We start from the raw sequence: 19795 nt of genomic DNA on the forward strand, positions 1-19795 counted from the left end.
CTTCCTTCTTTCCTTTCCTCTGCCCTCCTTCTCTCTCTCTCTTTCTCTTTCTACTTCCCTTTTCCCCCCTTTCTCCCCCCTCTCTCTTAAAGATTTTTTCTTAAGTACATAGAACATTTCTGGCATATAATAAGAGCTCAATAAGTGTTGAATGAATAAATGAAATACTGCAAAGAAATAGCAGAAAAAGGGGACTAAAAAAGGCCCTTGAATTTGACAATAAGGAAGTAATTAAAAAATGTTTGATAGCAAAATTTAGAACGGTAGGAACTAAAGTCAGACTCAAGAAATGAATTGGCAAACAGAAACAGCTATGAGGTTCTAACTGTATCCGGAAGTCTATTAGAAGAGATTTTGTTCCTATTTAGAGGATAATCATATTTGCCCCTATATTACCAAGGGGATCTTGGTAATCCCCTGAATAATGAATGGCATGTATAGATACATCTATACGTGTATGTATATATGTATATGTAATATATGTTAATAACTGAATCACATAAATTTATTAGAATATAATAACTTTTAAAAAGGCATGCATTTAAAAAATAATCACATCAATATGGCCGTAATGAACATTTGGTGATTATAATGAATAATTTTATATAATCGTCATCAGTAATGATAAAATAATAATAACTCCAATTTATAGAATGCTTACCACAATCCAGTCTCAATCCTAAAATGTTTATATGTATTTCAATTAATCATTACAGCAACCTATGAGATCATTATTCCCATTTTATAGCTAATAGTCCCATTTATGGGCTCAAAGGGCCTTGCCCAAGGTTCCTCGACTACCATGTTTCATTAAATCTAAGACACCATGATTGTAAAATGTACTGTTATTTTATGTATAAAACGTTTTCAATTTAACTATGATAAATTATTAAATGTTAGACACTTTCTGATTTTAGATAAGTTGAAACCTGAAAAAAGATATGTGTCTTAGAGTTGGTCAAATACGGTATTAAATGACAGAAATATGATTCCATCCAAATGTGAATCCAAAGCCTCTGTTATTAACCATTACACCATACTGCTTAGATCTCTTTTGACCTCTCATAGATGTCCTTCATTCTAACCTCATTTACAAGGGAAGAAAAGTAAGATTGAGGATTATCCAGGAAAGAAAGCCATGTCTCTGAGACCCAGATTAGACCTCTTTACACTGAATCATATTGATTTTTAAGCTAATCTTTTTTCCTGTAGGTAGAGAGGTATTGGAAAAAATACCAGAGTGTCATGTGTAAAAATAAGTAATAGATGTCTCACATAGGAGCTACATGTACTCAATAATATATTTCATCTAAATGCTTATGCCAAATAGACGTGTTCTGTACTAAAGATGGAAATTTCCAACAAAAGAGACTTAATTGGCTTAATCAAAATACTAATCACTTTGTCTCTTATAATTGCTGTTCACAGATCATCAGTAAATAAATAATAAATAAAATAAAGACAATGCCCTAAAAATTCAATGGTTATAAAAGACTTTAAAACAATACATGCTATTAAATTTTATTTGTACCATCCTTTCTCAGTGTTGTCTACTGTCTGCTTAGACGCTAAATAATATAAGGTAGATTAGGGGCTAATGGAGCCAAGGGAGAAACTTTTGTAAGCAGTTATACTATAAGGCTGGAAAAACTTGACCTATGTAGACATGTATGACATATGTGCTTCTTCCTACACAGATGTGGGTAAATAGGTTTTAAAATGTATTAAAGTAAATACCACTATAAATAGATGCCAAAATTAGAACAAAGGCTGCAAAAAGGAAGTCTATTCAAATTAAATGATATATAAAATCACACAGATTCTGTGCTATCAAGTTGAAAGAGCTGATGCTTACTCTTCGATGCATGTTCATTCGATCGTTTCTTTGCTGCATCTGTTTCTGGGAGTATTCATTCCTTGTTTTTGTCATAAAAGACCTGATATAAATAATAAAAGGAGATACTTTGAAAAACAATCTTTTATTTTGAAAGAAATTATTATTTAGAATGTATGTCTTCAAGCAATATTATTTTATTATACATATTTAAATGTCTGATTTAAGACTGGACTCAAGATGCAGTTAAAATCCAGAATAGTATTCTGATAAGCAATTTTCAGCTTAGGTGTGAATTATTACTTTCTGCATGCATAACAAAGATCAGAAGTTAACGAGCCATATGGCAGAATATTTCTGTTTAAATTTTTTTTTTCAAGATTGACATTAGCAAGATGGCTGTTATGGACTGCATGTTTTTGTTCTCCCAAAATTCATATGTTGAAGCCCAAACCCCCAATGTAATGGTATCTGGAGGTGGAGCCTTTGGGAAGTCATGAGAGTAGGGCCCCATGATGGGATTAGTATCCTTAGAAGAAGAGAAAGAGATCAGAGTTCACTCTCTCTCGATCATGTGAGAACAGACAAAAGGTGGCAATCCACAAGCCAGAAAGAAAGCTCTCACTGGAACCCAACCATGATGACACCCTGATCTCAGTCTTCCATCCTCCAGAACTGTGAGGAATAAATTCCTGTTGTTTAATCTACCCAGTCCATGGTAATTTGTTATGGCTGCTCAAGCATCCCAAGACAATAATGAACTAGGAAGCTACAGGCTCTCCTTCCCTGCCAGAGATACAAAGTTAACAACAATATACAGACTAGAAAACCTCTGTGTGAACTGTAGAAACCAGCTGAGAAGCCACAGCACTCAAGTCATTATAAAAACAAAAAGAGATTCCAGTGAACGGGGTTGGAATATTCACGGCACTTAGTGCATCCATTTGTATATCTCTCCCTACACAACAAAGCATAGAGCAACCAGAAGGAAAACTCCATACTGGGGCACCTCCCTTGGGATGGAAACTAAAACGTGGACCATGTATCAAATGTTCTGGTTTCTCTGGGGGCTGCCTGGGGGCTGCCTGAGGACTGATATATGTCTCTCAGACTCTGAGCATTGATGAGACCAGTGCCAGAGTTTGGAAGCCATTGAATACAGATGAAAGCAGCATATTAGAGCTGCAACTCTGCAGGTAGATACCAAGGGGAGCAAGACTTCATAAAATGTTTGAGAGGTCCTAGAACAGCAAATTGGTGATCTTCCCCTAAATGAAGCCAACGTGCAGAGACTGGGGAAAAGATGTTTAAAATGCCCAAATCTGATGAAAAAATTAATGACAAGGTACACAAAGAAACAGAAACAGTCCAATCAAAAGACCAAAATAAAAGTACACAGAAATCAAACTTAAAGAAATACAGATCTATGAGCTGCCTAACAAACAATTTAAAATAACAGAAAGATGCTCAATGAGCTGAAAGAGAACACATATATACAACTAAATTAAATCAGGAAAATGACACATGACCAAAATGAGAATATCAGCAAAGAGATAAAAAATATAAAAGAATCAAACAGAAATCCTAGAGCTAAAAATACAATAACTGACCTGAAAAATTTATTAGAGGGGTTCAACAGAAGACTGGATTAGACAGAAAAAAATTTATTAGAGGGGTTCAACAGAAGACTGGATTAGACAGGAAAAAAAAATCAGCAAACTTGAAGACAGGTCATGTGAAATCATCAAGTTGGAGAAGCAAAAAGAAAAATGAATGAAGAAAAATGAAGAGAGTTTAAGGAACTTATGGTATATTATCAAGCAGGCCATTATATGCATTATGAGAATCTCAGAAGGGCTGAAGAGAGCATATATGAAGACGTGGAAGCAACCCAAATGTCCATCAACAGATAAATGAATAAACAAAATGATATATACATAGAATGGAATATCATTCAGCCTTAAAAAGGAAATAAGAAAAATACTAACAACTAGGTAAACAAATGGAGCTAGGGAAAAATGAAGAATTTGGAAATAAAAATAGGGTAATCAAATAATCAGTCTGAAAAGACCTCTGTTTTCAGAGTGATATATAGTATATTAGGGATTTTAGACCTAAAGATCTGATTTGTCAATTACAGTCAAGTTTGAATCTATTTGAAGAATTACTTGGAATGCTGAAGTGGTGATGACATATCTGTTATCACTCTATAATTGGAGTTTAAATGGCAAGCATTCTAAAACTCAATATAGTCATGGGTCGCTTAATTACAGGGACACATTCTGAGAAATGCATCATTAGGTGATTTTGTTGTTATGCAAACATCATAGAGTGTACTTACACATACCTAGATGGTATATCCTACTACACAGCTAGGCTATATGCTATAGCCTATTGCTCCTAGGATACAAACCTGTACAGCATGTCACTGTACTGAATTCTGTAAGCAACTATAGCACAACGGTAAGTATCTGTATCTCAACATATCTAAACATAGAAAAGTACGGTAAAAATACAGTACAAAAGATTTAAAAAGTGGTACACCTGCATGGGGCACTTACCATGAATAGAGCTGACAGGACTGGAAGTTGCTCTGGGTGAGCCAGTGAGTTAGTGGTGAGTGAATGTGAAGGCCTAGGATATGACGTGTACAGTACTGGAGACTAAAAACACTGTACACAGGCTATGCTAAACGTTTTAAAGTTTTTTCTTCAATAAAAATTAACCTTAGCTTACTATAACTTTTTTCTTTATAAACTTTAATGTTTTTTTGAATTTTTCAACTTAGCTTAAAACACAAACACACACAAGTAAAACACGTACATTGTATAGCTGTACAGAAATATCTCCTTTCTTTATATCCTTATTCTATAAGCTTTTTTTCTATTTAAGAATTTTTTTTAATTTTTAAACTATTTTTGTTTAAAAGTAAGATACAAACACACAAATTAGCCTAAAGCTACACAGGGTCAAGAAAATTAAAACACTGTTTTCCAACTCTACATCTTGTCCTCTGAAAGGTCTTCAGAAGCACTAACAACCATGGAGTTGTCATCTCCTATAATAATAACGCTTTCTTCTGAAATACCTCCTGAAAGGACATGCCTGAGGCTATTCTTGAGGAGGTGTCACTCTTTTCAGAAAGATGTCCGTGGTGATTTTCTTGTTTGTTTCTTGTTTCATTATAGGTTTTCTTGTAAGCAGTAGTGCACCATGAACATTCCTCTCTATTAATGAAAACCTTTTGGTGTTAGGGTCCATGTTTGCAAACTTTTTAAAAATAACTTTTTATTTCTTTAATTACAGTTGACATACAATATTATGTTAGTTTCATGTACAGACTAGACATTTATATAACTTATGAAGTGATCACCCCAGTAAGTCTAGTACCCATACAACACCATACATAGTTATCAGTTATCACAGCATTACTGACTATATTTCCTATGCTATATTTTACATCCCCATAATTATTTCCTAACTACGAATTTGTACCTCTAAGCCCTTCTGCCCTTCACCCATCCATAAGCCCCTCCCATCTGGTAACCATCAAAATGTTCTCTGTATCTGAGTTGGTTTCTGTTTGTTTGTTTATTTCGTCCTTTAGATTCCAATATAAGTGAAATCGTATGGCATTTGTCTTTCTCTGTCTTACTTCACTCAGCAAAATATCCTCTAGGTCCATCCATGTTATTGCAGATGGCGAGATTTCATTCTTTTTAATGGCTGAGTAATATTCCACTATATATATGTTCTACCTCTTCTTTATCCATTCATCCATTGATGAACACTTAGGTTCCTTCCATATTTTAGTTATTGTAAATAATGCTGAAATGAACATATGGACTCACATGTCCCTTTAAAGTACTGTTTTGGGTTTCCTCCGATAAATACTCAGAGGTGGAATTACTGAGTCTTTCTTTGTCTCTTGTTATAGCCTTTGTTTTAAAATCTATTTTGTCTGATTTAAGTATTGTTACTCCTGCTGTTTCTGCTTCCATTTTCATGAAATATCTTTTCCATCCCTTTACTTTCAGTCTGTGTGTCTTTCGATTTCAAATGAGACTCTTGTAGACAGAATATGTAAGGTTCTTGTTTTCTTATCCACTCAGCCACCCTATGTCTCTTGACTGAAGCATGTAAGCCATTTACATTTAAAGTAATTGTTGACAGTTATGTAACTATTGCCATTTTCATATTTATCTTTTTTTTCTTCCTTGTCTTCTTAAAGAAGTCCCTTTAACATTTCTGGTAATACTGGCTTAATAGTGGTGAACTGCTTTCCCTTTTTCTTATCTGGAAAGTTCTTTATTTGTCCTTCGATTCTAAATGGTAGTTTTGCTGGGTAGAGTAATCTTTGTTTTAGGTCTTTGCTTTTCATCACTTAAAACTCATCCTAAACTCTGGATCAGGGGAGACAGATTTGTGCCTTGCCTTCTGTCTCCTGGCTGTTTGACTTGGCAATAAAAGCCTCTTATTTTCTCAAAAGACAATATCATAGCATTAGCTTCTATGTGCATCAGGCATTGAGCCCTTGCTCAGTAACAAGTGCCTTAGTGGAAGTATTATACTACTTAACAAACAAAGATGTGTAAAATGAAGTGATATAGACAATAATATTGTAATAACTATGTATAGTGCCAGGTGGGTACTAGACTAATCAGGGGATCACTCTGTAAATTACATAAATGTCTCACCGTTCTGCTGTACACCTGAAACGAATATAAAATAATATTGAATGTCAACTGTCATTGAAAAAGAATAAAATGAAGTAAATCCTGAAAATCTCTGATAAATGCAGAAACATGAATTTCTTGTCATTAGTGTTAAACATATTTTAATTTTTTATAGCAAATTATTTGTATACTGCTAATATTAGTCTGGGGCATTTAGCATTAAAATGGTACTTACATGAGACATTATCTATATATATATAATAACCTATGCATACATTTTGTGAATAATTTTTAGCTAAGATTATCAATTCTATAGAGTTGTTAATATAAGTTAAAATATTTCAATAGACATTTACAGTCAATGCAAACTGAAGACAATCACTGAGATTTTCAAACAAAAAGTAAATTTTTACTCAATTACCTCACCGATGACAATAAAAACGTCCTGTTTTTAAACTCTAACAATCTGCAATAATATTAAATTACTCTGGTTCTTTTGCTAGAGCAGACAGACTTGACAGTTTTATAAGGCAGCAGTGAATATATACAATATATTCAAACTATACTCAGAAGGTTAGGGTTGCATCTATAAACAGAATAGCATCCTCTCATTTGAGGAAAGCAGCAAAGTTCAGCTGCCCAAAGATACACCTATTATTTGTCTGATGAGGACTCTTTGAAGACTTTTTAGGAAGAAGATAGAGGAGCAAAACAAAGAAATTCATTATCAGAGATTACATAATATCGATCTAGCACAGCTTGTTTTACATTAACCTGCCTAGTAGGTTGAAAGGTTCAGATGGAATGAGACACTGAGTATATATATTTTGATTGTGGAGAAGGCTCAGTAGCAAAAACTGAGTATATGGGGCTTTGCCTGGAAAAGCAGACCTAGACAGAACAACTTAATTAGGGTACACTGAGAAACTGGATGATAGCTAGAAGACATCAGCATGTTGAAAGAATATTGAGGTCAGAAGCACACCGGAAAGAGAGATGACTTCAGATCTCTCCCCTTGAAATAACAATAAGCTGAACATCTAAAACTCAACAAATAACACCCAACCTTCACACAAGCACATCTGAGCTAGTGATCTGAGCATAAGAGCTACCACGGGTCAGAATCACAGGAGGCCGGCAGTAGACTGGGAGAAACAAAGAAGCTGCCTCTTGCAGCCAGAGCTTCCTGTAGGAGGAGAGGGAGGGGAGAAGATGCAGCAGGTTCCCTGAACAGCTTTGCCTGAGAGAGTTGTGAGATCCATGCAGCAGCAGTATGCAGGGATCAGGGCAGAAAGCAAGACAAAGTGGGACATCAGAGAAGCAACAGCTGATTCTTACCAGCTACAGTTATAAAACACAAGCCTGGGCCACAACCCCCATCCTCCAACCCAGAGGGCACTACCCCATATCCTCCATGACCAAATACTGCGGATCTCCAAGGGAATATGACCAAACACTACCAAAATTGGCGCTAACACTGACAGGGACGGGGACTGGGGCTGAGGGTAGCTATCGTGATTAAATATTTATTAAGAAAAAAATGATATTATTAAGGCTTTATATAAAGCAGAGACACAAGAGGCTTAGACACCAGCTACCGGAAACCAAAAGAAAAACTCCTTCTTAATAACAGGCTAAAGAGAGACCTTTATATATTAAAGCTTTCTGAGGGGAAAACAACAACAACAACAACAATACAATGCACTTCCATTAAAGCCCAGGCTCAGGCTCAGATATAGTTCATTAAACACCAAGAACAACAAAGGTGACAAGGCAGCTCAGAAAGAAGGAGGTAAATCTCTAGGAACTAAGATTAAAGACATAGAAATATGCAACTTAAATGACAGAGAATTCAAGGTGGTACTTCGGAAAAAACTCAATGAGATCCGAAATAATTCATATCAATAATTCCGGAAATTGAAAAAAAAAAACAACTAGATCAGCAGAACGAGTATTTTAGCCAGAAGAGTGAAACCCTAAAAAGGAACCAAATACAAATTCTGGAGGTGAAGAACACACTAAAAGAGATGAAGAATGAAATAGCAAGCTTGGGAAATAGAGTCAACCAAATAAAGGAAAGGATCAGTGATACTGAAGGCAGAAATATAAAAATAAAGCATAAGGAAGAAGAGAGAGAACAAAGAATAAAAAATAATGAAAGAGGAATACAGGAACTAGCTGATACCATCAGGAAAGGAAACCTAAGAATAATGGATACTCCCAAAAGTGAGGAAAAGGAGCAGGGACTAGAAAGCATTCTCAGACACACAGTTGATGAGAATTTCCTAAATCTAGGAAATGAGCTGGAGCTTGGAACTTAAGAAATCAACAGAACACTCAATTATCTCAACCCAAAAAGGCCTTCTCCAAGGCACATTCATTGTATTAAAATTATCAAAAATCAATGACAAAGAAAGAATTCTCAGGGTGGCCAGGGAAAACAAGATGGTAACCTATAAAGGAAAACCCATTAGATTATCATTGGACTTCTCAGCACAAACCTTACAAGATAGAAAGGAGTGGAATCCAATATTCAAACTATCAAATGAAAGCAACTACCAGCCAAGAATAATGTATCCAGCAAAGCTCTTCTGTAGATATGAAGGAGAAATAAAGACCTTTCCAGACATACAAAAATTGAGGGAATTCTCCACTACGAGGCCTGCACTACAGGAAATACTGAAAGGAGTCAGCTCACCTAAAACAAAATGATAAAAAAAAAAATACATAACTAGGAGTAAGATGACTAACAGGCAGATAGAAGCAGAGGAATGCAAATCTTACTAAGAACAGGGCATTACAAGCTTAAACAATAAGGAGAGATATGCTATTGCAAGATAGTAATGAATGTTCAGCACACATAGAGAAAATTGAGAAAATAACAACTGAAAAGAGGGGGGATTCAAAGATCCAAATTCGCAAAGGGGAATGGAGGTAGAGCACATGGGGAAGAAAATAGATTACTACATACATACATACATACATACATACATACATACATACATATATGTATATAACTATCTATTACATATTCATAAGGGTAACCACATGCCGAAGATTCAGAACGGAAGTACATAACATAAAACAAGAAGGACCAGAGTGAAAATCCACACACAAAAAAACAAAATTAAAAAAAAAATTAAAAAAATAAAAAACAAAATTAAAAAAACAAACAGACAGGTAGAAACACAAGGACAAGGAAGCAATGGAAACGCCAAGCTACCAGAAAGCAAAAGATAGAATGGTTATAGGAAAACTTCATGTTTCAGTAATCACTCTAAATGTAAAGTTGGTCTAGTGTGTCATTTAAGGATGTTATTTCCTTATTGATGTTCTGTTGGAACTGGACTCACCAATAAAAAGGCACAGAGTTACCGATTGGATCAAAAACACAACCCAAACATATGTGGCCTCCAGAAGGCACACCTCAGTTCCAAAGACAAATATACACTCAAAGTGAAAAGGTGGAAAATGATATTTCAAGCAAATGGTATTCAGAGAAAAGCGGAAGTAGTGGTACTAATATTGGATGAAATAGACTTCAAAATAAAAAAGGTAAATAAAGACACTGAGGGACAATTCATAATGATACAGGAAATTATACACCAAGAATACAAAACACTTATTAATATCTATGCTCCCAATCAGAGAGCTCTGAAATATGTAAAGCAATTACTAACAGAATTAAAGGAAGAAACAGACCAAAAAATATCATACTAGAGGACCTAAATACCCCACTGTCAGATATGGAAAGATCATCCAAACAGAAAATCAATAAGGAAATAACATCCTTAAATGACACATTAAACCAATTGGACATAATTGACATTTACAGAGTCTTTCATCCAAAAACAGCTGCTTATATATTCTTGTCTAGTGCACATGGAACATTTTCAAGGACTGAACACATGCTGGGACACAGAAATAGCCTCAACAAATATGAGAGGGTTGAAATCATACCATATTCTCTGATCATAATGCTTTGAAGCTGGAGATCAACTGTAAAAAAAGAAGCGGGAAGAACCACAAATACATGGAAATTAAACAACATGCTACTGAAGAATGACTGCGGCAGAGAAGAAATAAAAAGAGAGATCAAGAGACACATAGAAATGAAAAAGTACAACATATCAAAACTTTGGGACACAGCAAAAGCAGTCATAAGAGAAAAAGTTCTTATTATAGTCCTATGTCAAAAAACAAGAACAAGCCCAAATAAACGACCAAGCATTTCATCTTAAAAAACTAAAAAGAGAAGAACAAATGAAGCTTAAATTCAGCAGAAGGAAAAAAATAATTAAAAGTAGAGCAGAATTAAATCAAAATGAAAACAAAACAAACAAACAAACAAAAAAACAATAGAAAAATAAATGCAACAAAGAGCTGGCTCTTTGAGAAGGTTAATAAAATTGACAAACTCCTGGCTAGACTCATGAAAGAAAAAAGAGAAAGGACACAAATAACAAAAACAGGGGTCAAAGAGGGGAAATTATGACAGACATCACAGAAATACAAAGGATCATACAAGAATACTATGAAAAAGTATATAACACCAAATTTAATAGCCCAGAAGAAATGGATCAGTACTTAGAAAAATATAATCTTTTGAGACAGAATCAAGAAGAACTGGAAAATCTAAACGGACCAATCAACAGTATGGAAATTGAAACAATCATCAAGAACCTACCAAAAAATAAAAGTCCAGGACCAGATGGCTTTACCAGTGAATTCTACTACTAATTCAAAGAAGATTAATACCTATTCTCCTCAAACTCTTCCAAAAAATCGAAGAGGAGGCAGTACCTTCTAACTCATTTTATGAGGCCAATATTACCCTGATACTAAAACCTGGTAAAGATAACACACACACATACACAAAAAACTACAGACCAATACCTGTCATGAACACAGATACACAAATCCTATTCAGCGAACTGAATACAGCAATATATTTAAAGATTATATACCGTAATCGAGTGGGCTTCATCCCAGAGGCACAGGGATAGTTCAACATACACAAATCGATTCATCTCATACACCACACAAATTAAAAAATAGGAATCATATGATCATATTAATAGATGCAGAAAAAGCCTTCGACAAGATACAGCATCTATTTATAATCAAAACACTTAACAAAATTAGTATAGAAGGAAAGCACCTTAACATAATAAAGGCCATGTATGACAAACCCTCAGGCAACATTATACTTAATGGTGAAAAACTAAAACCCTTCCCTCTAAGATGAAAAAGACAAGACTGTCCACTATCTCCACTGCTATTCAATATAACATTGGAAGTCCTAGCGAGTGTAATCAGGCAAGAGAAAGATATAAAAGGAATCCAAATAGGAAAGAAGAAGTCAAACTGTAACTATTTATAGATGACGTGATTTTCTATATAGAAAAGCCTACAGACTCCACAAGAACACTAGTGGAAACAATAAGCAAATACAGTAAAGTTTCTGCATATAAAATGAATGTTCAAAAATCCATAGTGTTCCTATACTCTAATAATGAAGTGTCAGAAAAAGAGGAGAAAAAAATAACTCATTTTTCAATTGCAACAAAAAGAATAAAATACCTAAGAATAAATTTAACGATACATGAGAAGGACCTATATGATGAAAACTGTATGATCCTTTTAAAAGAAATTGAAGAAGTTACGATGAGATGGAAAGATATTCCGTGTTCTTGGATTGGAAGAATCAACATAGTTAAAATGACCTTATTATACCTTAAAGCATTATACAGATTTAATGCAATCCCCATCAAAATCCCATCGGCATTTTTTAAAGAAATAGAACAAAAAATCATCAGATTTGTGTGGAAGCACAAAAGACCCTGAATTGCCAAAGCCATCCTGAGAAAAAAGAATAAGCTGGAAGCATCACTCTGCCCAACTTCGCATTATACCTCAAAGTGACAATAATGAAAAAGACATGGTATTGGCAGAAAAACAGACCAGTGGTACAGAATCGAGAGTCCAGAAGTAAACTCATGTTTATATGGGCAAATTATTATCAACAAAGGAGCCAAAAACATACAGTGGAGAAATGAAAGCCTCTTTAATAAATGGTGCTGGGATAACTGGAAACCCTGCAAAAGATCAAAACTAGACTGTTGTCTATCACCACACACCAAAATTAACTCAAAATGGATTAAGGATCTGAATATAAAACCTGAAACAATAAAATGCATAGAAGAAAACATAGGAACTAAACTCAAGGACTTTAAACTTAAAGATTTTATGAATTTAACCTCAAATGGAAGGGAAATAAATACAAAAATAAATGAATAGGACTATACGAAACTAAATAGCTTCTGCACAGCAAATGAAACCATCAACAAGGTAACGAGACATCCAAATGAGAAAATATGTTTGCAAGCAAAGCCTCGGATGAGGGCCTAATATCCAAAATATATGAAGAACTCATACAACTCAATTAACAGCAACAACAACAACAACAAAATCCAATTAAGAAATGGTCAGAGGACCTGAACAGACACTTCTCCCAAGAAGACATTTAAATGGCCGACAAACATATATGAAAGGATGCTCAATATCGCTAGCTATTAGGGAAATGCAAAATCAAAACCACAATGAGATGCCATCGCACATCTGTTAGAATAGCTATTATCAACAGGACAAGTAATAACAAGTGTTGGAGATGATGCGGAGAAAAAGGAACCCTCATACACTGCTGGTGGGACTGCAAATTGGTACAGCCACTATGTAAAACAATATGGAAGTTCCTCACATACTAAGAACTGATCTACCAAATTATCCTGTAATCTCTCTACTGGGTATTTACCCCAAAGACTTAAAAACCCATATCCGAAAATTATTTTCACATTGATGTTCATAGCTGCATATTCATGGTGGCTGGAATATAGAAGCAACTGAAACATGCAAAAATAGATGATTGGATAAAGATGTGGTACATATATACAATGGACTATCACTCAGCTATAAGAAGTGATGGAATATTCCCATTTGTGACAATGTGGATAGACCTTCAGATAATCATGCTAAGCAAAATTAGCCAAATAGAAGATGAAAACCACGTGATATCACTAATATATGTGATATAAACCTAAAAGCAGCAAACAGGACAAACAAACAGAAACTCATGGACATAGGCAAAAGACATGTAGTTACCAGAGAGTGGGCTGAGGGGGGACGTAAATAGGATGAAAGTGGTCACATATATGGTGACAGAAAGAAATATAACTGTGGGCAGTGAACATACAATGCAAAATATATATGACTTACTGTTGAATTTTAAAAAAGAAAAGAAAAGAAAATTTACAACATATAGGAATATACCACGTTCATGAATGAGACTAATTAGCATAATAAACATGTTACTGTTTCCCCCCAGAAAGAAAAAAAAATATTGATGCCATCTATATGTTACCTCCATTCTATTAGTATCTTTGTCCCAATATAAGGTGTTACAACAAATATAGTCATTAAAATTTAGATATATAAAGCATGCCTTTATGTTATGCATATCACTTAACACATTAAACTAATGATTAAGTATTCATTAAGATTTACCTGTCAAATCCAGACTCAATTTTGAGTGAAGTTCTGAATCTTCCTTCTGGTGAATATCTTCGATATCTCCCTGACTGTCCATGAGCTCTCCCTGACTGTCCGTGAGATCTCTCTGATTGTTCATGATATCTCCCTGATAGGACATAAGATCTCTCTGATAAGACATGAGATCTCCTCGAGTGGTCATGATATCTCTCTGAGTGACCATGATATCTCTCAGAGCGGATATAAGATCTCTCTGATTGGTCACGATATCTCTCAGAGTGGCCAAAATATCTCTCTGACTGGCCACGAGATCTCTCTAATTGGCCATGAGATCTACCTGATTGACCATGAAATCTCTCTGACTGGTAACGAGATCTCTCAAAATGGCCATGAGATCTCACTGATTGACCATGAAAGAAATCTCTCTGATTGGCCATGAGATCTTTCTGGGTGGCCATGAGATCTCTCCGATTGGCCATAAGATCTCTCTAATTGGCCTCGAGATCTCTCTGATTGACGATGAGATCTCTCTAAATGGCCTCGAGATCTCCCTGAATAGTGTCGATTTTCTTCCGATTGGCTTTGAGATCCTTCTAATCGATGCTGGTTCCTTTTTGATTGGCCTCGATTCCTCTCTGCTTGGGTCTTAGAATTGTCATCGCACTTCCCCTGCAAAGAATCACAATTTCACAAAACCAATAAAACACATACCCCATGATTTCAGTAAGTCACAATGATATTTTGTCAAGGCCATTTCTATCATCCTTTTTTTTTTTTTTTAAGAATTCCACTGCCCGCACTTTTATAGACTAAACAGTTTTCAGCACTAATTTGCAGAAAGCTCTGATGCCTAATGTCTTTGGCACAGAGTATTATGCATGTAAAATTTTAATGAAATGTTTTAAGTATCGGAAATTAGTTGCATTACAAATTTGAATATACTTCAAGGTCATATTCTACCTACCATTGTTTTGGATCTATTTTTTACCTAAATAAACAACAGATTTTGTGACTTTATAGTTAAGAAGAGATAGACTATTTAATAATATTTTCTAGTACAAACCCTTAGAACCAAAAGAAAGTGTTCAAAATCATACTATTTATTCTTCAGCTGTTCAGGGTCATTAATATTTAATTCTAGAGAGAAAGACATATAAGTGAGGGGAAAGATGGCTATAAAGAAAGCAGAAGTTTGGCTTAATGCTGTTCAAGTAAATTGGTCTGGCAACAACTCAGTCTTTCTACCTTTTCAATTTTTAAACCAAAAGAGCAGTGGAGTGAATCAGTGAAACTGAAAGAATGAAATCTTTAACAGAGTTCTATGATGCTACATCATAGAGGATAAAGTTATATGGACCATGAGGAGAAATCAAACTTTCCACTAGCAAATATTACCTGGCAAACAAAACATGCTCTAGATTTGCCATTGTGACTTTCTAGTATAACACTGCCAGAAGCTGGAAGCAATTGTTAAATGATGTAAAGAATACAATTCCCATAAAACTTCAGTAAAGTAAAAAATACGACAAATTTGTTGCTTTTGCTAAAGCATAAAGCCATAGTCATTCTCCAGCTTTTCTACTGTAAAACATAAATAAGGAGATTGGGTGGAAAGCACTTGCACTTCTCTTTTCAAAATGACTAATGTTGGGAGAACAGTGGGTCAGCACGAAATATTGAGACCCATTTTCTAAAGATCATATACACCCAAGTCCCTTTCCAAAGGAGCTTGTAGCGTTTTTCAAATGTTTATACAAGAAACATTTTCATCAACATGGACACTACACATTTCTATCTTTAGAAAACAAAGTGCTTGTTAGTTTTTCTCCTTGTAGAAACTCTCTATCAAACAGAATCTCTCTATCAAAAAGAATTATGTTGAATAAATACAATTGTATCCTACTGATATGAGGATTAAATTTTGTGAAGTACAACACTAGCTTATTAGAATTTTCAAAGCATGATTAAAAGCAAATTGTTATTCAATTTATTGGTGAAATAATTATTCTTAATATATTATATTAAACATATAATTATATTACGTATATATGTTATTTTTAATATATTTCTTTATAGAAAAGTACTTTTCTCTGGTGAGTTCTGCTATAATGATAGTCTCAAAAGTATGAGAGAAAGATGCTTTCAATTTGAAAATGTTGTTTTATAGTACTCTTAGTTCATTTATGCATCATGTAAGCTCATATAGCCGACATAAGCTCATGTCCATTATTCTAAATTTTATGAAAAACCTCTTCACCCTACAGACTAAATGTCATCTCCTACATCAAACTTTCTCAATCAGAATGAATTACTGCATCTCCACAATATATAACTTATACTCCTATTAGAATATGTATTGTGACCTTCCTGGAATTAAATTTTTCTTTTTTCTCTCCTATCATTACATATAATATTTGAAGCAGGGCTGTTCTGGTATCTTGCATAGTGCCTGCATAGAAAACATTTAATAAGTATTTACTAAATCAATTTAAATTAATACTCAAAATATTCAAAAATGCAACAAGTTCCTCTCCAAAAAAAATTGCATTTACATAATTTGGCAAAAAATATTTAAGCTCCCAGAATCATCATTTTTACTAAATGACCACATAACATCTTAAGAAGGATCAGGTTATAGGCTAAAACAGTAGCATCAACGTTGGCTAATGAATCTGGATATGAGCACCCTTCAAATTCCTATCCAGTGACTGGCTCACCTATGAAAGTTTAGAAGTGATGAATTTGTACAACTATAATATATCCCAACAGCAAAAATAATAATGATTATACAAGACAAATCACAAAACCAATAATCTCTTTTGGCCTGTTATAAATTCAAAATTTCGAGTAATGATTGAAAATAGCAAAAATTAAATGTTTATCAAAACAGTTACAAGAAAATATTAACAAATATTAATGTTCAAGGAATCATGAAGGAATAGTAAGAAAAAATCTTTTCTCTCAACAGAATTTAAAATTTTCCTTAATATTAAGAAATATATTAAATTTAGGACCTTTTATATTGATTAATTCTTGGTATTTATTTACCTGTTTAGTTAAAGGCTGACTGTTTAAAGGGCTTTGTCCAGACTTGAATCCAGATGTTCCTTGGTATGGTTTTTTATCATTTCCTTCCTTGACGTTGTTTTTGAATCTTGAGTATCCTTTGAAAAATAATTATTTTCCATATTTTCAGTCAGTAAATTCAGCATATCTTTTAGAATTATTATCTGTGATCTTATTGTTTTAAAACTATGTACTGGGTTTTGCAAAACTTTTGATTTCATTAGTCTGATATCGTCAAGGAGTCGCACTGAATTTTAGAAGTCTTTGCCATACTCTTTCTATTTGCATACCCTTTTTTTTTAACTTTTTCAAAACTAGTTTCATGTATACAGTACATTGGTTAGATATTTATATAGTTTATGAAGTGATCCCCCCAATTACTCTATCACCCATCTGGCTCGACCCATAGCCATTACAATACTAATGATTATATTCCTTATGTTGTACTCTACATCCCCTTGACTGTTTTGTAACTACTAATTTGGACTTCTTCATCCCTTCACCTTTATCTCCCAGCCCACCAACCCTCCTCCCCTCTGGCACTTACCTGATTGTTCTCTGTGTCTGTGAGTTTGTTTTTGTTTAGTGTTCCTTTTGTTCCTTAGATTCCACATAGAAGTGAAATCATATGGTATTTATCTTTCTCTGACTTACTTCACTCAGCATAATAACCTCTAGGTCCACCCATATCATGATCTATCAGTATATCTTAATATATTAATATTCTTTGTATATAATACCTCAAATTTGGTTTTAGATGCCACCAAAATTGGGGCATATTATTCAGAACTGAAAAAAACACACTAATAGAACAAGGAGAGATGGGGAGAACTATCTGCCTGATATTAATCATGTGAATATTTGCCTCATCTGTTTTGCTTTGGGTGTAAAGAAAGCTTAAGAAATGTTCAAAAAATGTAGATCTCCAAAAGGCTCATAAAGATCAATTTTACGTTTAGTTAGAAACATGAGAATGGACCACCTCATCATTCTTAGCATCTCTGCCTTTATAATACCTACCATCCCTTCCTTTACTCAGAACCTGCTAAGCCACTGACGGATTCAAATAAGGACTCTAGTGAAGCTGGTAGGCAACTGGCATGGGCTTAAGAGTATGTACAATGTAAAGATGGTTCTGACCTGTTGACTAGACCATGAAGATCCATAATTGTTGAAAAGACTTTTCTACTATGGCAATCTACAGTACATTCATATTAAAATATGCGCACTGCACTGACTAATGTGGTTAGGGATGCAATCAACTGTCTTCATGTTCTTCTACACTCTCTATGCCCTACAGCATTTGTTTTTTCAAAATGTGGATGCCAGGGGCTTCTGGTCAACATGGTGGAGTAAGTAAATGCTGTGCTTGCCTCCTCTCACAACCACATTAAAAATAAAACTATACTACAGAACAACCATCATTGAGAAGCACCTGAAATCTAGCTGAACAGAAGTCCTACAGCTGGAGATACACAGAAGAGGTTACCACGAGACTGGTAAGAGGTGAGGAGATATGAAATGGGCAGGTCCCACACTTACATGTGCTGGTTGAAAATTGGGTGGAATATCTTAGCTACAGAGAGCAAGAAGAACCGGCTCCACACTGGGCTCCCCAGCCCAGGTTTCTAATGCTGAGAAGAGAAGTTCCCACAACTTCTGGCGGTGAAAACCAGCAGAGATTGTGGCAGAGTTAGATGGAGGGGTGTGGGAACTACAGATGTTTCTTTGAAGGGGCCTGTGTATGAACTGACCTCCTGATGGATTCACTCTCTCTAAGCTCGAGCACTAAGGTAGCTACTTAAAAGATCCCAGAGATATACAGGGAGGAAGTACTGGGAGAAACCATGGTTCCTTTGTTGAACTCTCCCTCACCTGGCTTGCAAACAGAGGTGGCCACCATATCTGATCCTCCATCAATCTGACTAAAACTCTGGTTCCCCCACCTGGTGATTCCCTTAGACCTCACCCCACTCAACTTGTGAGCCCACTTAAGCTGCTTGCAGTGGATTTTTCATACAAACAGACTGTCTTGGCTCATGTCGTGGACTTTACTAAAATCTCTCAAATGTTCATATAACCTAAACAAGCAGCATCTGGCCTCATTGTGCCCCATACCTCTTGCTGAGCAGCCTCAAGCCTAGCACTAGTGGCAGCCAGCCTCGGTTTGTAGCTTGGCCTCTCAAGGCACCTCCAAGCTCAGTGTGGTTGGTGACCATTGGCATATTGCTTGGTGGCTCATTCCAGGTGGCTCCAGGCAGGGCACAGCCTGCGACTAAACTTGGCCTGCAGTGGGGCCACTTTCAGAAAGCCCCAGTCTGCATGCCCAGTGGCCGGCTTCAGTCTAAGCTGGAGCACTACCTGGGGCCATAGCCCAGGATGATGCACCCAAAGGGCACTCAGGGCAGGCACCAAAGCCCTGCTAAAGTGAATCTTGCTCTGTAGGTTCAGACCCTGAACAATAGCCTCCCCCGCACTGTAGTCATGGCAAGTCTTCGCAACCAATCAGCCCCAGGGTCAACCCTCCATGCCACTGACTTGCAAACAGCAACCAAGACTCAACTACTACAAGAGGGCACATACAATCCATATAAGGTACACATCTGGAGCACCCAGCTCAGGTGACCAGGTAGACTGTGCCACTGGACCTACAAGACACCTACTACATAAG

At 35.4% G+C, this 19795-nt stretch overlaps 1 protein-coding gene across 1 annotated transcript; it reads right to left on the reverse strand.

The window, feature by feature from the left end:
* Positions 1 to 1855: 1855 nt before the first annotated feature.
* LUZP4 (leucine zipper protein 4) lies at positions 1856 to 19027 on the reverse strand (the record flags this gene model as incomplete). Its single annotated transcript, XM_039878932.1, is given in 7 exon segments — positions 1856 to 1937; positions 14074 to 14181; positions 14217 to 14374; positions 14376 to 14474; positions 14476 to 14727; positions 17107 to 17222; positions 19000 to 19027. Coding segments are annotated over 7 exon segments (843 nt in total), but the record flags the coding sequence as incomplete, so codon positions are not given.
* Positions 19028 to 19795: the final 768 nt, after the last annotated feature.

This window comes from Pteropus medius, unplaced genomic scaffold (genome assembly GCF_902729225.1).
Source record: "Pteropus medius unplaced genomic scaffold, Ma_sr-lr_union100, whole genome shotgun sequence".
Taxonomy (NCBI): Eukaryota; Metazoa; Chordata; class Mammalia; order Chiroptera; family Pteropodidae; genus Pteropus; species Pteropus medius.